This window comes from Hemiscyllium ocellatum, chromosome 9, assembly GCF_020745735.1.
Source record: "Hemiscyllium ocellatum isolate sHemOce1 chromosome 9, sHemOce1.pat.X.cur, whole genome shotgun sequence".
Classification (NCBI taxonomy): Eukaryota; Metazoa; Chordata; class Chondrichthyes; order Orectolobiformes; family Hemiscylliidae; genus Hemiscyllium; species Hemiscyllium ocellatum.
Genome location: NC_083409.1, coordinates 78,415,626 through 78,439,132, shown reverse-complemented (window position 1 = coordinate 78,439,132; position 23,507 = coordinate 78,415,626). Strand labels below are relative to the sequence as shown.

The following is a 23,507-nucleotide window of genomic DNA, read 5'->3' as shown; positions in this document are numbered from 1 at the left end:
GAATGGAAACAGACCTTTTGGTGCAACTCGTCCATCCTGACCAGATATCCTAAATTAATCTAGACCCATTTTCCAGCATTTGGCCCAAATCACTCTTAAACCCTTCCTATTCATATACCCTTTAGGTGCGTTTTAAATGTTGTAATTGTACCAGTCTCTACCACTTCCTCTGGCAGCTCTTTCCATAAATGCACAACCCTCTGCATGAAAAAGTTGCTCCTTAGGTCCCTTTTAAATTTTTCCCCTCTCACCTTAAAGCTAAGCCCTCTAGTTTTGGACTCCACTAACCTGGAGAAAAGACCTTGGCTATTCACCCTATCTATGCCCCTCATGATTTTATAAACTTCCGTAAGGTCACCCCTCAGCCTGCAACATTCTAGGAAAAATGCCCCCAGCCTATTTAGCTTCTTCCTATAGCTCAAACCCTCCAAGCCTGGCCACATCCTGTAAGTCTTCTCTGAACCCTTTCCAGTTTCACAACATCCTTCCTATAACAGGGAGACTAGAATTGAACAAGGGGTCATAGTTTTAAAATAAGGGGTCACCCGTTTAAGTCAGAGATGAGGAACTTTTTTTTTCTCAGAAGGTTCTGAGTCTTTGGAATTTCCTTCCTCAAAAGGCAATGGGTGCAGAATCTTTAAATATTTTTAAGGCAGAATAGATAGATTTTTCATTACCAAGGGGACAAAGGATTATCTGGGATATCCATGAAAGTAGAGTTGAAATTAAAATTAGATCAGCTGCAATCTTATTGAATGGCAGAGCAGATACAAAGGGCAGCATGGCCTAAACTTGTACCTTGTTCATAAGACCTGTTCTGAGTCTGATTTTCCTCACAGGAGTTCACAGGAACTGTGACCAATGCATCTAGTCACAGATGGGGTTATTGTAATTGTTGTTGTGCAGTAGAGGAGCTGAGAAATTGAGGCAGATCAAATGTGCCACACAGCTCAGGACCAATAGCAGCATCCAGCGGTAGGTGTACAGCAGCTAAAGTTCACTCCAGGGTGTAGAGGAGCTACAGGAGACGAGAATCTATTGTCCTTGACATCATTTCCTGCACATTGCCATTGCAGACTGAGGATTCCCCTGGAAACTGTTTTGGAATTACATCATCTACTAGAGTGGAACTTGCAGCCTGAAGGGATTAGTGGCTGTTCTTAACCAGTGACTGTCAAAGTGACAGCTGCATTAAATTTTCATGCACTTGGCTGCTTCCAATAATTTACTGGAGACCTATGTGAGACCTGTCAACCAGCAATCCATAAATGTATCAAAGCTGTTACCTATGCAGTTTGTGACAGATTACATATTTATCTTGTTTCTTCATGATGAGGTCAGAGCTTCAACATGGGCAGTAGGCTTTGCTAACATAGCTGGCTTCACTAAGTGATACAAACTGTGTAACATTGAAAATGTAGCTGGCTTTATCAATAGAAAAGAGTTTGATTCCATTATTATACAAGTCATGTGATCATCAGTACCACATTTCAGAAGTCTGTGGCAGCTAACCTGGGAGCTGCCCTAATGTCTGTATCCTTGGAAACTCTCATATTTCTGCTTCAGTTCAAGGACCAAGTGCCTTCCAAGGATGTTCACTGGCAGACTAGGGCTTTTCAGTTATAACTGGGTCTTTTGTTGGCTAATGAACTAATTGTTGCTATGAGTAATCAATGATTCTACTCACGTTATTTCAGGCAGCTACCAGGATAATCAAAGACAAACTTGAAGAACTTTTTTTAATATGTCCAGCAATTGCCAAGACCCCCATTACTTGTTTTACTTTTATGCCAATGTTCTGATTTTGTAAAATCTTAGCCTCATCTTCCTTCACAGTTTGGGTGTCTGAGATCATGTTGCAACAAACACAGGTAGTTACTGTGATCAACTACTATAACAAATGGATGCAGGTAAAAAAAAACCTCAATGGCTTCTTTCTAAGAATAATTTTTATTGGTGCAGGCAACACAAGTCTTAATATCCTGTCACTGCTTTCATTTTCAGAGATGGCCAACCTTGCAGGATCTTGCTAAAGCTACCCTTGAGGTAAAGGATGCTTTCATCATCTGATTATATTAATTTCATTCATATATATATTCAAGTATATATAGAATATACTTCTATAAAAATTGAATTTTTATAGAAGTATATTCGTGAACAAATGCTGTGAATTGATGTTTCCAAAGGCTTCTTTTATTTTGCAATGATGCTGCTGGAAAGAAATAATGTTCGCAAAGAAAAGAGAAGTTTCAGTATTCTGTGGTGATTTATTGCATCTTACTAAGAGGTTTCACATGGTGAATTGGGAAACAATAGTTTGTGAATGTTCTGTTTGTGTTTGCCCATTCCCAGTAGAAGTATCAGCTTATGGACACAGTCATACTTCCCAAAACCTTAGATCTGATATTTTTGCTTGTCCGTCCAAGATGCATTCATTCATTTTCTGGATTTAAGTCGAGGATTTCTCCAATGTGTACTAGTCATTTTAGAAGGCTACTAATAACAATGACATCATATGCTTTTGTATCACATTTGAATGTGCACTGAGTTTAACCATTGATTGTCATTTACTGAAACAGGCAATAATGGTAAATTGTTGAAGTCGGTCCAAACAATAGAAAGATTTCAAATTAGTTTATGAAAGAGTTAATCAATTAAGTTGTTTTCTTTGCAGATGTCCTTAAAGGCAAAACATTAATCAGTACAGATAGTTCTCCTATAATGCCGTAATTGCGTTCCAGCGAAACCTCGCTTAATAGAAATACCAGAACCTGGGGAAACATGGGATTAGAAGCAGAACAGCAAAAGATATCACACATGATCACTGAAAAATCATCCGGAAGTCTTATGCAAAGTAGAGTGTTTTTTTTTCAAACCAGCAACACAGAAAAGGTTTATCCTGTGCAGCAAACTGTAAAACTTTAAGTGGCTAAGAACTGTTTAACATAAAAATTAATAACTTTATTTCTTAATATATAACAGAGAATAATTAACTAATAACTATTTACAATTCCTTCCTCCAACCTATCGTTTACCTTCCCTTCTATAATACTAGTCCGATAAAACTCCCAATTAAGATTTACAGGAAAATTGAAATTTTAAAATCAGCCAGCGGTTGAATCTTCTATTTATCTTTGTCGGTAGATTGGCTCTCCAGGTCAAAATTGAGGTTTTCTCTGGGCAAACGTCTTGTCTAGACAGGTACCTATCAGAGAGTTCTGACTTGCAGTCTACAGCTGTTTGTGTGGTGGCAGTTTTCCTCCCAACTGTTCAATTTTCCCCAGTTTTATACATCAAAGCATCAGATTGTGTCATTGACTTTTAAGATTGTCAATGTACTCAATTCAAGTTTGATTGGAATTTGGTATTTTATCGGGGAATAATTTAAACTGATTGGTATAATTTGAATCTGTTTTGTCATTTCCAGGCAACTAGATACTCCAGTAGCTGGAGCACATTGTGTCTTATTGAGAACACTTAGTGCTGTCATTGCTCGCTTTTACTCTCACAGTACACCCACATTTTCTTAACTCCTCCCACTTAAGAAAAAATGTACCATCATAATGAAAAGATGGCTTCATTTTTTTCTCTACTTTTTTTAAACACATTACCCTAGCATACAGATAACTTTAATATAAGTTCGCCATAACTTCTTCCTCCATATATGTATAACATTAAATAAAGACCGATCTCATCTAAACTCTTATCAGTTAAAGCCCTGATAACGCATCTGAGATTACATTCTTCCGACCTACAGCATGTATGATTTTTAAATTAAAAGTCTGTAACATAAGATTTCAATGAAATAGTCTCATATTCTTGTCTTTAAAATGTTCTAAGAATGTAAGCTGATTGTGGTGAATGTACATAACCGTCTCCAACACATTGCTCTTGACATACACATTAAAATGTTGAAAGGCCATACCAAACGTGTGGAGTTTGCACGTTCTCCCTGTGTCTGTGTGGGTTTCCTCCGGGTGCTCCGGTTTCCTCCCACAGTCCAAAGATGTGCGGGTCAGGTGAATTGGCCAAGCTAAATTGCCCGTAGTGTTAGGTAAGGGGTATATGTAGGGGTATGGGTGGGTTGCGCTTCGGCGGGTCAGTGTGGACTTGTTGGGCCGAAGGGCCTGTTTCCACACTGTGAGTAATCTAATCTAATCAAACTCGGTAGTTCTTTTTCGATCGTGGAGTATTTCCTTTGGTAGATGTTGATCTTCTTCGAAAGGTAACCAACTGGCAGTTCAGTCCCATCCTCATCTTCCTGTAGGAGTACAGTTCCAACTCCAGTGTCACTAGCATTGATGGCAACTTTAAAAGGTTTTGAAAAGTTTGGTGTAGCTAAAACTGGTTTGGTGGTTAATATTGATTTCAAATGGTCGAATGCCTCCTGGCATGGTTCTGTTCACCGAAACTGTGGTCTTCTTCAGCAAATTGCTTAACGGTGTCACAACTCTACTGAAGTTTGGAAAAGGCTTCCAATAGAATTGAAGCACCTCTTTCTTTGAGGTTGTTTGTGGGAATTCCTTGATGGCCTTTTGTCTTTGCATTCCGTGGGGTCAGCCTTCCATGATCAATGTTATGTGCCAAGAATGTCACCTCTGCTTTTGCAAATTCCGTTTTATTTAAGTTTATCACTAGTTTTGCCAACTGTATCATTTGATCTTTTCAGGACTTACTAAAGATCACTACATCATCCAAATAGACTGCATAGTTTGTTAACTCATCCACAACTCTGTTCATGAGTCTTTGGAATGTGGCAGGTGTGTTCTTCCTTCCAAAGGGCATCACTTTAAACTGATATAGATAATTTGGGGTTACAAACGTGGAAATTTCTTTCACTGAGTCTGATAAAGTTACCTGTGAGTAACCACACATTAAATCCAACTTGGTGATTGACTGGCTTGTCCAACTTTCCAATCTAGGAATTGGATATGAGTCCGAGTTTGTAATGGCGTTGACCTTCCGATAATCCACGCAGAATTGTTGAGTCCCGTCTGGTTTGGGGACTAAGACAATCGGCGAACTCTACTTGCTCTGGCTTGGTTCAATGATGTCCTCGTTGAGCATGGCCTCTACCTCCTTCTGGACCTGTATGGCTTTGAAAGGAGGAAGCCAATAGGGATGTTGTTTTATCCGAGTAGTATCTCCTATGTCTACATCGTGTACAATAGCATTAGTCCTCCCTATCTGATTCTTACATATGTCCTTATACTGATCTTTTCTTTATCTTTGTCTGTAGATTGGCTCTCTAGGTCAGTATAGTGGTTTTTCTCTGGGCAAACTCCTCCAGACAGGTACATTTCAGAGAATTCTGACTATCAGTCTACGGCTGTTTATGTCGTGGCAGTTTTCCTCCCAGCTGTTCAATTTTCCCCGGTTTTATACCACAAAGCATCGGATTGTGTCATTGGCTTTAAAGATTGCCAGTATACTCAATTCAAACTTGAATGGAATTTCGTATTTTTTTCGGGTTATAAGACGTAATTCAAATCTGTTTTATCATTTCCAGGCAACCAGCTACCCCAGTAGCTGGAGCATATGTTACATTGCGTCTAATTGAGAACACTTGGTGCTGTTACTGCTAGCTTTTACTCTCATTTCCATAACAATAGCACAGCCTGAATGAAGGTTGAAATCGTATTTATTAATGAAGCAAAAGTACATTTAATGCAGTATATCTAAAATATGCAAGAAAGCTGCTTCCTGTACAGTATGTCTCACAGAAAGCTGCTCTGTCGGCAGCTGACATCAGCGCATGTGCAGATTGGCATGATGACAAGTGTTTGAATTTGCGCATGTGCATGATGACACAAAGACTGGCACTGACATCGCACATATGCATAATGGCATGAAGACCGGCACTGACACCGTGCATGTGCGTAACAGCATGAAGACTGGCGCTGACATCGTGCATGTGCGTAACAGCACGAAGACCAGCGCTGACATCATGCATGTGCATAATGGCATGAAGACTGGCACTGACATCGCACGTTTGCAGGATGTCATGAAAACCTGTGCTGACATCGCACATGTGCATAATGGCACGAAGACCGGCACTGACATTGCACATGTGCATAATGGCACGAAGACCGGCACTGACATTGCACATGTGCCTAACAGCATGAAGACTGCACTGACATCGTGCATGTGTGTAACAGTATGAAGACTGCACTGACATCTCACATGTGCATAACGGCACGAAGATCGGCGCTGACATCGTACATGTGCGTAACGGCATAAAGACCAGCACTGACATCGCGCATGTGTGTAACGGCATAAAGACCAGTGCTGACATCGTGCATGTGCAGGATGGTATGAAGACCGGCACTGACATCACACGTGCGAAGACCTGCTTTGACATCATGCATGCGCGGAATGGCACAAAGACCAATTCATGCATGCACGTAAAAGCAGGAACACCAGCACATAAGCAGAATGGTGCAGACATAGACATATGCGCATAATGAAGCACGCAAATTGATCCCCACTGGATTTGCGCTGTTGCCAGTGGAGGTAAGCAATGTCGAAAATACCGTTCCCTAATTTTTCAGTGACGTTATAGCCAAATCTTACTGCCGAAATGTACGTTATCCCAGAACTATCTGTACGTCAAAAATGTCATATGCCTGCATGTATAAATCTCTGAAAATAACCTGACCTACTAGAAGTTAGTTTGAAATAAAACTGTACCTTCCTTGAATGAAGAAATACAATAAGAACATTAAAAAATCTATTTTTCAAAACAATAGAACACAGTAGGGTGGAAGTTAGTCTCTAGCAATGATACAAAACAGACAGTATCCTGCTGAGTTTCCTCAGCAATCTGTGTGTTGTTTCATATTCCAGCATCTGCAGTAATTAGCTTTTAACTGCATTGGCTGTCCGCTATATGCAGTGCCTGGTATTTAATTGCATTGATTGCAATGGAACTGAATATCAGAAAGTGCACATAATAGGTTGCCAACCCAGTACTGACCCCTGAAATTATGAAGTATGAGTATGAAAGATCGCTCATTTTTAGAGAGAAAACATGTTAATCAGGAGTTAATTGAACTATGTGACTCTATAGGTGTAATCTCTAAAATTAAACTTGGTCCTTTATTATTATAGTAAATTGTCGTCTTAATGTTATTCTTGCAGGAAGTGAATGAAATGTGGTCTGGCCTAGGATATTATTCTAGAGGAAGACGATTATATGAAGGAGCACAAAAGGTACTGGAGACATTCTTCCACGACTGGTACAATTGGTATCCTTGTCATCTCTCTGCTTTTACTTTAGATAAAAATGTCCACGATTTATTGGGCAGGAGTCAAGAAATACACTTCAAAATATTAACAATATCCAGGCAGTGCACTGTGGTAAATGTACTGAAGTTTGACTGTTGCTCTGTGATAGGATATTAGCAGTCCAAATGATGACCTCAGTTGTCTGTGTAGTATGTTCCTAATAACAGTTATGCTGCTGTAAAAAGAACTGTACAGAGGCCACATGTGTCATTGTAAAAAAAATGACAAAGGATCATAGAACTGTTCTAACTCATTCTTTATTGCTGCACAACTACATTCAAAGCAAGTTGGAGGAAATGTCTGAATGACAACGGTGCCACCCTTTGAACCAGGGAAGGCCTATATTACCAACATCATATCAGAATGTGGAAAAGACTTGATTCAGATCATGTAAAATTATGCAATTTTCGAATGCATTTTTCTCCTCCTAGGTTATATCAGAATTCAAAGGTGAGATGCCACAGAATGCAGAGGAGCTACAGAAGCAGCTGCCTGGGGTTGGGAGATACACTGCTTCTGCCATTGCCTCAATCGCATTTGGACAGGTGAAGAATGAACATATCTGGCCTTTCTCTCTATCTGCATGGCTATGCTGAGAGTGTGGTGCTGGAAAAGCACAGCAGGTCAGGCAGCACCCAAGGAGCAGGAGAATTGATGTTTCGGGCAAAAGCCCTTCATCAGGAATGAGGCTTGTGGGCCGGGAGGCAGAGAGATAAATGGGAGGGGGAATGGGGGGGGATGGTAGCTGACAGTGCAATAGGTAGATGGGGGTGAGGGAGAAGGTGTTCCGAGGAGCTACTTTGCCATATTTATTATCAAGTGTCATAAATTCAAGCATATCTATATTAAGAAGCATTCTTATTGGGAAATAGAGCTTGTAATGTATACTCACTTGATAAATAACTGATTTGTCATATTTTACTAATTGAGAGCTCTGGCATGGGAAATACTTTACTCCCAGTATTATCAGAAAAGTCCACTTATGTATTCAATTTTAAAAATAAATAACTGCATCGAAAGTTGCATTGATTCTCAGTGTCCAGATGATCTTTGTAATTTACCCTGTCCGCCCAAAAGGAATTGTATTCAAGCAAGAGTCAAGAGAGAAATGAAAAAGAGGAATGAAAAGAGAATCAAGAGGGCAATCTATTTAGGCATAGGAAAACAAAGTGGGTGGTGTTTGTACAAGTGCTTTCAGACCATAAGACATAGGAGCAGAAATTAACACATTCAGCTCATTGAGTCTGCTCTGCCATTCAATCATGGTTGATAAATTGCTCAACCTCATTCTCCCACTTTCTCCCCGAAACCCTTGATCCCCTTTATACTTGAGGACCTATCTAAGTCTTAAATATTCAGTGACCCCCCCTCCCAGGACTCCACACACTTCTGTGGCAACGAATTCCATAGATTCTCCACTCTTTGGCTGAAGAAGTTTGTCTCCATTAGAAACGATCTTCCCTTTACTCTAAGGCTGTGCCTTTGGTCCTAGTCTCTCCTACCAATGGAAACATTTTCCCAGCATCTACTCTGCCCAGGCCATTCAGTATTTTGTATGTTTCAATTATATCCTCCCTCATCCTTTTAAACTCCATCAAGTTTAGACATTCCTCATATGTTAAACTTTTCATTCCAGGGACCATTCTCGTGAACCTCCTCTGAACCCGCTGCAGGGCCACTACATCCTTCCTGAGATATGGGACCCAATACTCCAAATGTACTTTGAGAAAGCAAGAAAACCCTGTTATTTAAGTAATGTATTTCATGACAACAGAACTTTCCAGATGTTGCTTTATAACCGATTACATAATTTAAAATTACACTTACTGCTGTAATGTAGTGGAGACAACGTAGCCAATTTGCACACAGTAAGTTCCTGTAAACAGAAATGAGACAATGACCTTAACTGAGGGATAAATATTGGCAAGGGCTGAGAGAGCAGATGGATCTGGGTTTGATATCTCATCTGAGGGATATCTTCTCGAAGTTAAAACTTTTTGACCTTGAGCATTAAGAATCTTTAAACACTTATTCCATGGACCAAAAGTTTCATGGAGCATTTCACAATATTAAGAGGGCAACAAACACAAAGGAAGTGTCATAAGGGAATGCAACCTCTTCATTGTGTGAGATTTGCATTTTGCAAAGTATATAGTTCATTGGTGCCATTCTAAATTGTTATGCTTATGATCTTTTAATACATCTAAAAATCTCACCTTGCTGCTGGAAAAGTTAGCGGTGGAGATTTGAATGTGAAGCTTTACTTGCAGGTAACTGGAGTAGTGGATGGGAATGCTGTACGAGTGCTGTGTCGTGTTAGAGCAATTGGAGCAGACAGCACCAGTTCAACAGTGATTGAAGCACTTTGGTACGTTTCACTTTTATCTTACTGATGTATTCTACGTACTGACTACCAGCATGTTAACATTTTTTTAAAAATAGTAACTATCCCTTTAATTCTGACCTTTCTGATAATTTTAACAACTTGCTCTTCCTATCTGACATTGCTATTTGGGGTTGGATGTTAAGATCACAGATCTATGGGCAGCATAGTGGTTAGCACTGCTGCCTCAAAGCACCAGAGACCCAGGTTCAGTTCTCGCCACAGGCAACTGGCTGTGTGGAGTTTTCACATTCTCCCCGTGTCTGCGTGGGTTTCCTCCCACAGTCCAAAGATGTGCAGGTTAGGTGAATTAGCCATGCTAAATTCCCTGTAGTGTTAGGTGAAGGGGTAAATGTAGGGGAATGGGTCTGGGTGGGTTGCTGTTCTGAGGGTCGGTGTGGACTTGTTGGGCCTAAGGGCCTGTTTCCACACTGTAAGTAATCTAATCTTAAAAAAAAAGTAATCTAATCTAATCTCTGACAGAACTGTTTAGTGAATGAATTTAAATGAATAAATCTTGCAGTCTTGATTTATGCAACAAAAATAGAAATTAATATGAAAACTCAGCAGGTCTGGCAGCATCTATGGACAGAAATCAGAGTTAACGTTTTGGGTCGAGTGATGCTTCCTCTGAACTTGGATGCTTCCTCTGTGGAACGGTCACTCGACCTGAAACATTAAACTAATTTCTGTCCATAAATGCTGTCAGACTTGCGGAGCTTTTTCCACCAGTTTCTGTTTTTGTTTCTGATTTACAGCATCCGCAGTTCTTTCGTTTTTTTTTAATGCAAGTTGTTTGGCTTATCTCCTAAAACCTAAAGCGACAGAAATAATTGAGATGAACCTTTTGATCTGCCATTCAAACTAACTTTGGCATTGAGAACTGAGCTGCTATTATTGTTTTAACCACAAATTTGCAATGGAAATTGGAAAGATTTCCACTAAAGAGAGTGTAGAAATGCTTAGATTTTTATACAGACTTCATATATGGATATTTCAAATTAGCTGTATGGTGGTCTTTCATGACAGGATGTTGGCGAATGCCTTGGTGGACCCATTAAGACCAGGTGACTTTAACCAAGCTATAATGGAGCTGGGTGCTACTGTCTGTACTCCCAAGGCTCCCCTTTGTTCGGAATGTCCTGTTAAGGCCCACTGTAGAGCTTACCATCAGGTTGGTTTTGAGTTATCACTGAAAAAGGTAATGGAACTGACTGTGCGAGATAGAGTGTACACTAATTGCCAATTTCTGTGACCAAGGCAAAGATCTGTGCCACTAGGAGTTATTTCATATGTTGGCTGATTTTATCGTTGATGAGCGCTTCTGCTCTTGACTGAGTGATCCAGGATTTTCTAAAGTTTGGTGCATGTTCAGATTTCAATCCCAGCAAGCATACCTCTGAACTAAGTTCAACTAGGAAATCCCAAAAGAAAATCTTAGCACCATGATTTTGTCAGTGACAGCTCATGACATCTTAGTATTTTCACATATGAAGATCTCTCTCCACCGTGTTCCACTTTGAGATTATTCCAGTGCTCTGCCTTAAGCTTTCACCAGTACCTCATCTTAGCATTCCATTTGAGTACTACTTTGTCTCAGCAGATTCTAATATACCTTGATTATCACTTTCAATTGTCGTCAGAATTTGTTATTCCTTCTTACATTTGACAGCACCTTCCAGTGTTCCCATATCCTAAAATATTTCTTCCCTGGTGTAAGTCAAATTTTCACAACCCCAGCTCCTAAATGCTATCCCCATCTTAAAGCTATCAAGCCTCACAGCTTTTTCTAACTTTAATCATTAGAACTCACCGGTTAACTGAAACGTAGTTCTGCTCTACACCTTTAAACTTGGATGTTAAACAATGAAAGATATTTAAGTATCCAAGTGTTAAATTAGCTATTAATAGTTGTTCCATTTCTCATACTGTCATTGGGGTATTGTATGATGTGAGCTATTCATGGTGAGGGTAAGGAATATTGAAATGGAATCAAAGGAACTTTAGTCTGCATCTTATCCCGGGTAAAGATCATTTTGTTTCTTTTGGAGCTGCTGCTGTGTAAACAGAGGAAAAAGCTTTTGTTTACTGATCTGACATTCTTCAACTTTTTGGGTTTCCCCAATTTAACTGTCCACCTGAAAACTAAGCCTGGAGAGTTTAAGCTGCTTGTAAACCCATCAGACTAATCTTGTTTTTTTCAAACAACTGTGCAGTGAGAAAGGGGTGAAAGAGAATGTCTATTATGTTTGCCAATGTGTATGTCATAATCTCTGCATAAGTTATGTTGCCCACTTCACAATAATGACAACACTGCATTGTCTGGAAAACACTTTGAGAGGTTCTGTTATTGCAAAAGTTTCTAAGTAAATATTAACTTTTCTTCTGTTGATGCTCATTCCAGGTTTTGAAGAAGCAGGAATCAGTCTCAAAAAGACTGCTGGGCAATACCTTGTCAAAAATTTCCCCCACTCCAGATATTGAAGAGTGTGGTAAGAATTATCAATAATTATCAATAACCTATGCATAGATCTCCGTATGTGTTTAGGAACTATTAACACTGGGAACACATGGTACAAATGAACAATTTATGATGTGATTTTTAAAAAATTAATTCCTTTTTGAATTCTCTTATGAGTCAAATAGTAGAAACTCTCCCTTTAATTTCTCTGTCATTTTTCCTACTTTCCTAAAGATATCAAATCCCAATTTATATTTTTCCCGAAACCCAAGATGCAGAAGTCCAATTTTGGAGAATTGCAGAAAAGAAAATCTCCCTGATGAGCCCTTGAAATTGTCATTTTCTGGGAACTGCACCATTTCTATGCCATCTTCAGATCTCTGGGAGCAGGGATTGCAGGAATCCAGTCCAGACTGATCAAATCTCCAGAATTGTTTGATCTAAATGGTGACATTATAGATCACCTTGATCCTCTGGTTCAATATGTTTCAAAGGCAGAACATGCTAGTATGTAACCATATGTCATGATAGGCCAAATGTGATCAACCAGTAAAATAATATTTCAATTTGATGTTGCAGAGAATTGCTCCTTATGCTTGCCTGACAAAGAATCCTGGGTTGGTAGTCTTGGGGTAATGAACTTCCCAAGGAAAGCTGCAAAGAAACTACCACGAGCAGAGCGAACACTGACCTGTGTCGTTACACGGAAGAGGAATGCTGAGGATGCAGAAGAATACTTCCTAGTTCAGAGACCTAACATCGGTAACTACTGTTAACTGAAAACAATTTGAGTGGCGATGGTGTGGGAAAAGAGATTTGTAATTTTATTATATTTGCTTCAGTAAGGCTTTAGAATCAAAGCAATAGTAGTTAAAGAAAACAGTGGCTTGAAGTGTATATAATCCTGGAATCAATATCTTCCTATTTGGTATCTGAGAACATATTGTGCGAAATTAATGAGAACTCCAATAGCAAGTGAATAGGCTTCACAATGTGCTAAGCTAAACTCAGTATTTAGTTACAGCATATACATCTAAGGGGGCACAACTATGAAGCATACAGATTCCTGAAGCAAGGCAAATATTTGTAGTTTCCATCAGAGGAAGTAGAATGTCATGTGTGAATAGTAGATGTATTATCAATGAAAATGTAATTGATAATCGATCATCTTCCGTTTTCTTTTCTTTGAAACCATTCGTTCATTTCGTTGTGTCTTTCTGATTGCCAGGACTGTTAGCTGGAATGTGGGAGTTCCCCAGCATTCTGTTGGAGTCTGAGATGACAGAAAAGGAACAGAAATGCAAGATTTTAGATCGGCTTACAGAATTATTGGGGAGTTCAGTTACAGAGAAAAATTTTCAATATTTGGGGGAGGTGAGTTTACAAGTATTTCTAACTAAAAATAGAGGTCACAATCAATTTCTGGAGAACAGAATAGGATTAATTGCATTAAAGTAAAGAAAATGTCTTTGCAGCATTGTTGTCCAGCACCTAGATATCTAAATGTGATTGGTATAATTTTGCAGCTTTTATTGACATCAGCCAACTAATGCATGGACTGTGTAATATCAAGATGGATTAGTCATTTTATTTTTTTCCTACTTTTTGTAGGTAGTACATATCTTTTCTCACATTCACCAGACCTACGTCGTGTACAGTAACTCACTGAATAGTGCATCAATCGATACTGTGAAGCAGGGGAGGACAAAGTGTCCTTCCTTCCGCTGGGTAACAAAGACCGAGTTTCAGCAATCAGCTGTGTCTACAGCCATGAAAAAGGTAAAGCTCTGGTTGTGCTTAGCTCTGGAATTGGGTGAGTGGCATGGGTGAGGGGGACAAAGAAAGGACAGGGTTCCATTGCTGAAAACATTTGTAAGCTGGAAGATTATAACTTGAAGGTTCCTGTCTGATGATATGCTACATCTGAGTAGCTTCTATCATATTAAAGCACTATTTTGCTTTCTTTCCATGGGCAATAAATTGTGCATAAATGTGGGGTCTCAGAAGTCCTCAATTTTAAATTGAAGGAACAGTTTTCAAAAGATTGACAAAAGAACCAGAGCAAACATAAGACAAAAATTCTCTTGTGCGACAGATGGTTAGGATTTGGAATGTTATGAGGAGGGGTCACCGGACCCAAAATGCTAACTCTGATTTCTTTTCACAGATGCTTCCAGACCTCTGAGCTTTTGCAACAATATCTGTTATTGTTTCTGATTTATAGCATTCGGGATTTAAAATGTATTGCCAGCTTGGCTGATGGATATTGATTCAGAAATAGCCTTCAAAAGGGAGTTGGATATTTACTTGAAGGAAAAAAATTACAAAATTTCACGGAAGGTCAGCGGGTTAACAGAATGGATCTCTAGAATGACCAACATGAGCTCTGACCAATTTGTAATACTGCACTAGTCAATGGTTCAAAGCAGCAGTGAGTAGAGAAATTGAGGTTTGAGATAAGGAAGAATAGAGTTTTAAGGGCAGCACGGTGGTTCAGTGGTTAGCACTGTTGCCTCACAGCGCCAGGGACCCGGGTTAGATATCCGCCTTGGGCAACTGTCTGTGTGGAGTTTGCACATTCTCCCCGTGTCTGCGTGGATTTCCACCGGTACTCTGGTTTCCTGTCACAGTCCAAAGATGTGCAGATCAGGTGAATTGGCCATGCTAAATTGCTTAGTCTTAGGTGCATTAGTCAGGGGGGAATGGGTCTGGGTGGTTACTCTTTGGAGGGTCGGTGTGGACTTGTTGGACTGAAGGGCCTGTTTCCACATAGTAGTGAACCTAAATAATGACCATTACAGTCCCCACATCCTTCTTATAATGTGGTGACCAGAACTGTACACAATACTCGAAGTGCGGCTGCACCAGAGATTTGTACAGCTGTAACATAACCTCATGGTTCTAGAACTCGATCCCTCTAATAATAAAAGCTCAAACACTATATGCCTTCTTAACAACCCTGTCAACCTGGGTGGCAACGTTCAAAGATCTGTGTACCTGGACACCGAGATCTCTCTGCTCATCTACACTACCAAGAATCTTACCATTAGCCCAGTACTTTGCATTCCGGTTACTCTGACCAAAGTGAATCACCTCACACTTGTCCGCCTCTCAGCCCAGCTCTGCAGCTTATCTATGTCTCTTTGTAATCTACAACATCCTTCGTCACTATCCACAACTCCACCGACCTTAGTGTCGTCTGCAAGTTTACTAACCCACCCTTCTATGCCCTCATCCAGGTCATTTATAAAAATTACGAACAGCAGTGGACCCAACACCGACCCTTGCAGTACACCACTAGTAACTGGACTCCAGGATGAACATTTCCCATCAACCACCACCCTCAGTCTTCTTTCAGCAAGTCAATTACTGATCCAAACTGCTATATCTCCCACAATCCCATTCCTCCGCATTTTCTACAATAGCCTACTGTGGGGAACCTTATTGAACGCCTTGCTGAAATCCATATACACCACATCAACCAGTTTACTCTCATCTACCTGTTTGGTCACCTTCTCAAAGAACTCAATAAGGTTTGTGAGGCACAACTACCCTTCACAAAATCGTGCTGACTATCCCTAATCAAATTATTCTTGATGATTATAAATCCTATCTCTTATAACCTTTTCCAACACTTGACCAACAACTGAAGTAAGGCTCACTGGTCTATAATTACCAGGGTTGTCTCTACTTCCCATCTTGAACAGAGGAATCACATTTGCTATCCTCAAGTCTTCTGGCACTATTCCTGTAGACAATGACGATTTAAAGATCAATGTCTAAGGTTCGACAATTTCCTCCCTGGCTTCCCAGCAGATCCTAGGATAAATCCCATCCAGCCCAGGGGATTTATCTATTTTCACACTCCGCAGTATTTCTAATATCTCTTCCTTGTTAACTCAATCCCACCTAGTCCAGTAGCCTGTATCTCAGTATTCTCCTTGACAACATTGTTGTTTTCTAGAGTGAATACTGTCGAAAATATTCATTTAGTGCTTCCCCTATCTCCTCTGACTCCACACACAACTTCCCACTACTATCCTTGATTGGTCCTAATCTTACTCTCATCATTCTTTTATTTCTTAAATACCTATAAAAAGCCTTAGGGTTTACCCTGATCCTATCTGCCAACAACTTCTCACGTCTCCTCCTGGCTCTTCTGAGCTCTCTCTTTAGGTCTTTCCTGGCTACCTTGTAATCCTCAAGCGCCCTAACTGAGCCTTCACGTCTCATCCTAACATAAGCCTTCTTTTTCCCCTTGACCAGCAATTCCACTTCCTTCGTAAACCACGGCTCTTGCGCTGTTCAGCTTGCTCCCCGCCTGACAGTACATACTTATCTAGGACACTGAGGAGCTTTTTCTTGAATAAGCTCCACATTTCTAATGAGCCCATCCCGTGCAGTTTCCTTCTCCATCCTATGCTTCCTAAATCTTGCCTAATCGCATTATAATTGCCTTTCCCCCAGCTGTAATTCTTGTCCAGTGGTATATACCTATCCCTTTTTATCACGGAAGTAAACGTAACAGAATTGTAATCGCTATCACCAAAGTGCTCACTTACCTCCAAGTCTAACACCTGTCCAGGCTCATTACCCAGTACCAAATGTAATGTGGCTCACCCCTTGTTGGCCTGTCTACATACTGCGTCAGAAAGCCCTCCTGCACACACTAGACAAAAACTGACCCATCTATAGTACTTGTACTCTCGTGTTCCGAGTCAATATTTGGAAAGTTGAAGTCTCCAATGACAGCTACCCAGTCTCTTTCACTCCTGTCGAGAATCATCTGTGCTATCCTTTCCTCTACATCTCTGGAACTATTTGGAGGCCTATAGAAAACTCCCAACAGGGTGACCTCTCCTTTTCTGTTTCTAACCTCAACCCATATTACCTCAGTTGACGGGTCCCCAAACATCCTTTCTGCAACTGCAATACTGTCCTTGACTAACAATGCCACACACCCCCTCTTTTACCATCTTCTCTGTTCTTACTGAAACATCTAAATCCTGGCATCTGCAACAACCATTCCTGTCCCTGCTTTAACCATGTCTCCGAAATGGCCCAACATCGAAGTCCCAGGTACCAACCCATGCTGCAAGTTCATGCACCTTGTTCCGGAAGCTCCTGGCGTTGAAGTAGACACACTTCAAACCAACTTCTTGCTTGCCGGTGCCATCTTGCCTCCCTGAAACTTGATTTTGGACCTCCCTACTCTCAACCTTTTCTATTCTTGAACTACAATTTTGGTTCCCATCCCCCTTCTGGGTTAGTTTAAACCTACCCTAATAGCCTTAGCGAATTCCCCCCCCCCCCCCGCCACCCCCCAGGATATTGGTACCCCTCTGGTTCAAATGAAGACCATCCTGCTTGTAGAGGTCCCACCTACAGCAGAAAGAGCCCCAATTATCCAAGAATCCAAAACCATCCCTCCTGCACCATCCCTGTAGCCATATGTTCAACTCCTCTCTCTCCCTATTCCTCGCCTCACTAGCACATGGCATGGGCAATAAACCAGAGACAACAACCCTTTTCGTCCTAACTTTCTGAATTACTTTCTTAAATCCCCATCTCTCTTCCTACCTACATCATTGGTGCCTATGTGGACCACGACTTGAGGCTGCTCCCCCTCCCCCTTAAGGATCCTAAAAACACGATCAGAGACATCATGAACCCTGGCACCTGGGAGGCAACACACAAACCATGAGTCTCTCTCTTCCCCACAGAACCTCCTATCTGTCCCCCTAACTATGGAGTCCCCAATGACTACTGCTCTGCTCCTCTTCCCCCTTCTCTTCTGAGCAGCAGGGACAGACTCTGTGCCAGAGCCCTGTGTCCCACTGCTTTTCCCTGGTAAGTTGTCCTCCCCACAGTATCCAAAACGGTATACTTATTGTTGAGGGAAATGCACTGCCTGCCGGTTCCCTTTCCGTCCCCTGACTGTCACCCATCTGCCTTTTTCTTATACCTGAGCAGTGACTACCTCCTTGTAACTCCTCTCAATAACCCCCTCTGTCTCCCGAATGATCTGAAGTTCATCCAGCTCCAGCTCCAGTTCCCTAACGCGGTTTTCGAGGAGCTGGAGTTGGGTGCACTTCCTGCAGATGCAGTCAGCAGGGACACTAGTGGTGACTCCTACCTCCCCTATTCTGCAGGAGGAACATTCAACTGCCCTCACCTCCATTCCCATGATTATAAATTCCCAAAGAGACTGTTGAAAAAATAAGGAATTAAAAAAATAAACTCGTTACCTTATCAATCTAGCGCACAGAACTTGTTTTTTGGTTAGAGGAGGAGGATTGGTGAGAGATACTACCCGAGTAGTGTTTCGGATAACGCAACCACACAAATATATGACTTCCCAGAAGTCCTTCGCTCCTCCCTCACCGCTCTGGCAAAATGGAGACCCAACTCGCGAGGTAAGACTCTTTTAATACGGGAAAACTCACCCTTCCCAGCAGCCCTCACTTCAACACTACTTCTCTCCTCACTGCTCTGGCAAAATGGAGACCCGACTCACGAGGCAAGTCCCTTTTAATGTGGGAAAACTCACCCTTCCCAGCAGCCCTTGCTTCACCACTCCTTCTCTCCCCGCCGCTCTGGCAAAATGAGGGAGAGGGAAAGGCTGAACAGGCTGGGGCTGTTTTCCCTGGAGCGTCCAAGGCTATGGGGTGACCTTATAGAGGTTTACAAAATTATGAGGAGCATGGATAGGATAAATAGACAAAGTCTTTTCCCTGTGGTCGGGGAGTCCAGAAATAGAGGGCATAGGTTTAGGATGAGAGGGGAAAGAAATAAAAGGGACCTAAGAAGCATCTTTTTCACAGAGGACGGTAAGTGTACGGAATGAGCTGCCAGAGGAAATGGTGGAGACTGGTACAATTGCAACATTTAAGAGGCATTTGATGGGTATATGAATAGGAAGGGTTTGGAGGGATATGGGCTGGATACTGACAGGTAGGTCTAGATTGGGTTGAGGTATCTGGTCGGCATGTTTCTGTGCTGTATATCTCTATGACTCTATAATGGCAGAATTGAGATAGCAGTGAGATGCTTGAGGAGTTGTAGGCCTCAGCACATGTCCTTCCACTGTATGAAGCACCATGGATGGGTGATTACATCTTTGGATCAAAGCTCACTATTCAATGTTTTAACTCTTATCATCATACTTTCAGGTTTTGCAATTGTTTAGCCATTCGAGTACAGATGGGAAGCTGTTGGATAAGGTAACAATATAGCATCTTGCATTCATATACGACTTTGCATTGGCATTATAAAATAAAATGTGATGCTTGAGATGAAATAGAACTGGGTGCATCCATGTAAAAACTAATGTTGCAGTTTATTTTCGCATTCTCCAATATCTATTTGTGGAATAATTTAATATACCCCCCTATTTCAGTTTGTTGTGATATTAAGGATAATGACAATAGATTCACTGGCAGTTCATGGTACTTCATGCTGTCATAAGTTATGGATAGGAGCTTACTCCATGACTGAGTTTGTCAAGTGAATATTTGAACCACGTGTGTTGAGGTAATAGAACCCCTACATGTGGAAGCAGGCCATTCGACCCATCAAGTCCACACAGACTCTCTGAAGAGCATCCCACCCGGACCCACCCCCTACCCTATCCCTGCATTTCCCACGGCTCTTCCACTTAGCCTGCACATCTCTGGACAGTATGGGAAAATTAGCATGGCTAATCCATGTAACCTGCACATCTTTGGACCACGGGAGGAAACCGGAGCATTCAGAGGAAACCCGTGCAGACATGGGGAGAATTACAAACTCCACACAGACAGTTGCCTAAGAGTGGGCCCTTGGCAATGAGGCAGTGGTGGTAACCACTGAGCTACCAAGTTGCCCGCAACATGGTCTTTACTAGGTTACTGTACAGCTTCCTGATGAAGGGCTTTTGCCCGAAACAACATCAATTTTCCTGCTCCTCGAAGGCTACCTGACCTGCTGTGCCAGCACCATATTCTCAACTCTAATCTCCAGCATCTGCAATCCTCACTTTTGTCTCCTGTACAGATTTAGCATTTGCTCTTGAAATAAAGGAAATTGCTGAAGGCTGCAGTTCCTGATATATTCTGTGAATGTCCAGATATGAATGTTGGGTAGGGACAGAATTGAAATTGATTATAATTTACTACAGAATTGAAATTGATTATATTTTCCTGAGTAATCCAACAGCTTCTTGATGTAAGACCAATGTATGAATAATGCTCCTGACTTTGTTTCTATTAGAAGTTTATTTCAAGTTTCTGGTTAAAACAATTACAACTTGATCTCTCCGCAGGATGTCAAGCGAATCCATGACTCTGAAACAAATAGAAACAAGCAAAAAGAAAGAAAACACAAAGCTTCAACAAACCATGGGGGGAAACAGCTCTCAATGGACAGTTTTTTCAGACCTACAGTGAAGGAATCTCTATAGTTGTCCAAAGAGAGCAGTTAAATAATACTTCAGCTTTCATTGTTAGACTTCAAGCCAAATCCAACCTGGATAGTAAGCAGCTGAGGGTTTCCACTGGATACAGACACATGCCAAGCTATTCTTCCAAAAGTGGATGAGAAGTAAGACTCTGTTAATGTCCAAAACAATCCCCTTCTCATAAGACCACTAATGGCAGTCAAATAGTAGAGTATTTTGTACCCTGTTCCAGGTATCATCTGTTTATGATTATGTTGATGTTCACAAATGATAGTCAGTTTGAGACTGGAAATTCTTGGCTCTGCCTTGTACTGCGTATTGTGCTTGTAAGATGACTTTTTTCATTTTTAGCTAAAGTACACTGACAGTTATTTTGCAGTAACCAGATGATGGTTTTCAGATAATGACATTCCAGTAGTTTTTTTTGGCTGGACAATTCATCAGGCTTGCACACACTCTCCTCGTCAATCATTGAAGCTAACTATCAGGCAAACCCTGATTCGAAAACAAATGCACACCAAATTTTAATGTCAGTAACAAGTTCAAATCTCTAAATGTTAGGGCACTGCATTGAAAATGTTCTTTGATTGATGGAAAGGTTACTGCATTGGGTGTGGAATCAGTAATGGAGAAAGCTTTTCATTGAATGTGGGCTGTGAGGGGTAGGGAGAGTATGTTGCATTGAATGTGGGCTCAGCAAGGGGTGAGCTTAGAACTGAATGTGGTCTCTAAATGATGAAGAACCAGTGCTGCATGAGTCTAGGTTCAATGATGAAGAGAGATTTGCATTGAATATTGGCTAAAGTGACTGAAATAGAGTTGCATTTATTGTGACCATAGTGATAGAAAAAGCTTTGTGTTGAATTTGGCCTCCCTGTTGTAGAGAGGATGCTGCATTGAGCGTTGGCTTAGTAATAGGGTCGTAGTCATACGGTTGTGAATCACCAGCATAGAAACAGGCTTTTCAGCCAATCATGTATAACCAACAAACACCAACTATACTAATCCCATTTTCCTGAAAGATCCGGCCTGCCCTGTTGAGTTTCTCCAACAATTCTTGTTTTTGTTTGTTTTGGTTCTTGAGCATCTGCAGCTCTTTGTTTTATTTAAGAATATTTTTCTTCTTTTCTGTTGTTTTTGCAGTAAGTGTCAAATATGTTTAATCGTGGAGGCCAGAAGACTGATGATTAATGTTTCAAACCAGGTTGTGTTTTTATTATTTTATTTTCCCCACTTAGCTAAGTCATTACATTTTAATCACTCCCTCGTATCCAGTTCTTCAAGTCTGGATTATTTAATTAGATTATGGTCTTTCTTCAGACTATGTCATCAGGAGAAAAAATCCACATGGTGCAGATAAAAACTCAAATGCATTCTATAAAACATGCAACTGAAATTATTAACTAATGGGATTTTTATTTATGATTTTAGTTCATATGTTTCTTATTTTTGTACAAGTATAAATAACAACAGATGTAGTGTTTAACATATACTTGCAGCACACTGTACAGAGATTTTACTTTGAATTTAATTCATTTTTAAAACTTTGTCTTCATTAACATTGTGCACTCTTTTGGTAAAATGTAAAACAATTGACTACTAGCTTCTTAATTGTCCACTAAATAACTTATTCTGTGTTGACGCTCATGCAGAGCAAACTATTAAGGAGGTTGGAAATCTGAAAAAGACCAATAAACGCTGAAAAGGCTAAGCAGGACTGGCAGCTTAAAAACAGAGTTAATGGTTGGAATATAATGCTACCCTTGCAAGTGGGCTGAGTGCTATCTCATGTGCTGAACCGTTTGCCACCTTCCTGACTATCCATAGTTATGTCTGGAACAGGAAGAATCAAGACGGCCCTTCTAGCCTGGAGTTCAGTTGGAGCCCATAGGTGACTGCTTTAAGGGTCTCATCCTATCACTAAACGCATTAAACCAGTAATGGATATGGGTGATACCATTTGGACAGACATCGGGGCACAGATTGCAGGCTGACGGCTTCACCCAACAGTGGAACCAGCCAGCAGCAAGGGAAGTATCCATAGAATGAAACCTCCCGGCCCTTAACATGCTTATCTTCCTGCCCCAATCATTTCCAGGACCAATTGGCATCTAATTGGATAGTCTGGTATCTCTTGGTGGTGCGACCTATGCACTTCGGAGAAAATCCTGCAGAAAATTTACCAAAGCAAAGAACTCCATTGGTAGTTTGCAGACTGATTGTGAAGTATTTGTGATGGGACTCCTGAACATGGCTGTGGGGCTGTTGCTGCTAGGACCTCAGCAGTTAGAGGGTCTTGCTGGTACATACAGTAAACTTTGTGCAGTGTTTTAGGCCAGCTGCCTTTGTGTTGTTAATGCTTGTATACTCTAAATGGTGATTCTGAAATGAAAGATGCATCTAGAAATTTGAGAGACACAGCAGAAATTCATCCCAGAAGAGCGAAATTGATTCTTGATTGGTAATCACGATCGATTAGATCAGGGGTAACGGGGAGAAGGCAGGAGAACAGGACTGAGAAGCATCAATTGTGATCGAATGATGGAGCAGGCTCCATGGACCGAATGGCATAATCCTGCTCTTATATTTTCTGGATTTATGGTCTACTGCATGTGACTGTGGAGCATATTCACTGTATCATATTTTTTAACCCTGTATTACTAATGACTAATTTTGTACTTTTTTAAAAGATACATCTTTTCCAAATAAAGCTATGGAATATGTCTGATCTTTTTCATTCACAATCTGAAACATAGCAATTAGAAGGCAGTCCACACATAGTGCATTAAGGGAAAAGGAAGAATTTATCTTGCTCCCTCACTATTTCAAAGCTATTAAAGAACTTTAAAGTTTTGCAATGTTGAAAAAAAACACAAAGCAGTGTCTCAAACATAACATTAAGATAAATGATCAGAAAATCGTTAGTAACATTGAGAGTA

General features: G+C 40.8%; 1 protein-coding gene across 4 annotated transcripts in view; it reads left to right on the top strand.

Annotated features, from left to right (window-relative positions):
- mutyh (mutY DNA glycosylase) overlaps positions 1 to 23,291 on the top strand; it is a 30,840-nt gene extending 7,549 nt beyond the window's left edge. For 2 of the 4 annotated variants that reach the window (XM_060830489.1, XM_060830492.1), the window contains 12 exons: positions 1,837 to 1,910; positions 2,005 to 2,046; positions 7,141 to 7,212; positions 7,719 to 7,832; positions 9,558 to 9,655; positions 10,700 to 10,871; positions 12,075 to 12,162; positions 12,711 to 12,893; positions 13,360 to 13,505; positions 13,743 to 13,910; positions 19,304 to 19,354; positions 20,434 to 23,291. In XM_060830489.1, coding sequence (XP_060686472.1) covers positions 1,837 to 1,910; positions 2,005 to 2,046; positions 7,141 to 7,212; positions 7,719 to 7,832; positions 9,558 to 9,655; positions 10,700 to 10,871; positions 12,075 to 12,162; positions 12,711 to 12,893; positions 13,360 to 13,505; positions 13,743 to 13,910; positions 19,304 to 19,354; positions 20,434 to 20,571 — 1,346 coding nt within the window. In that variant the 3' untranslated portion in view covers positions 20,572 to 23,291. The remainder of the gene's footprint in view (positions 1 to 1,836; positions 1,911 to 2,004; positions 2,047 to 7,140; positions 7,213 to 7,718; positions 7,833 to 9,557; positions 9,656 to 10,699; positions 10,872 to 12,074; positions 12,163 to 12,710; positions 12,894 to 13,359; positions 13,506 to 13,742; positions 13,911 to 19,303; positions 19,355 to 20,433) is intronic. The other 2 variants (XM_060830490.1, XM_060830491.1) reach the window with 2 other exon arrangements.
- The last annotated feature ends 216 nt before the right edge of the window (positions 23,292 to 23,507 follow it).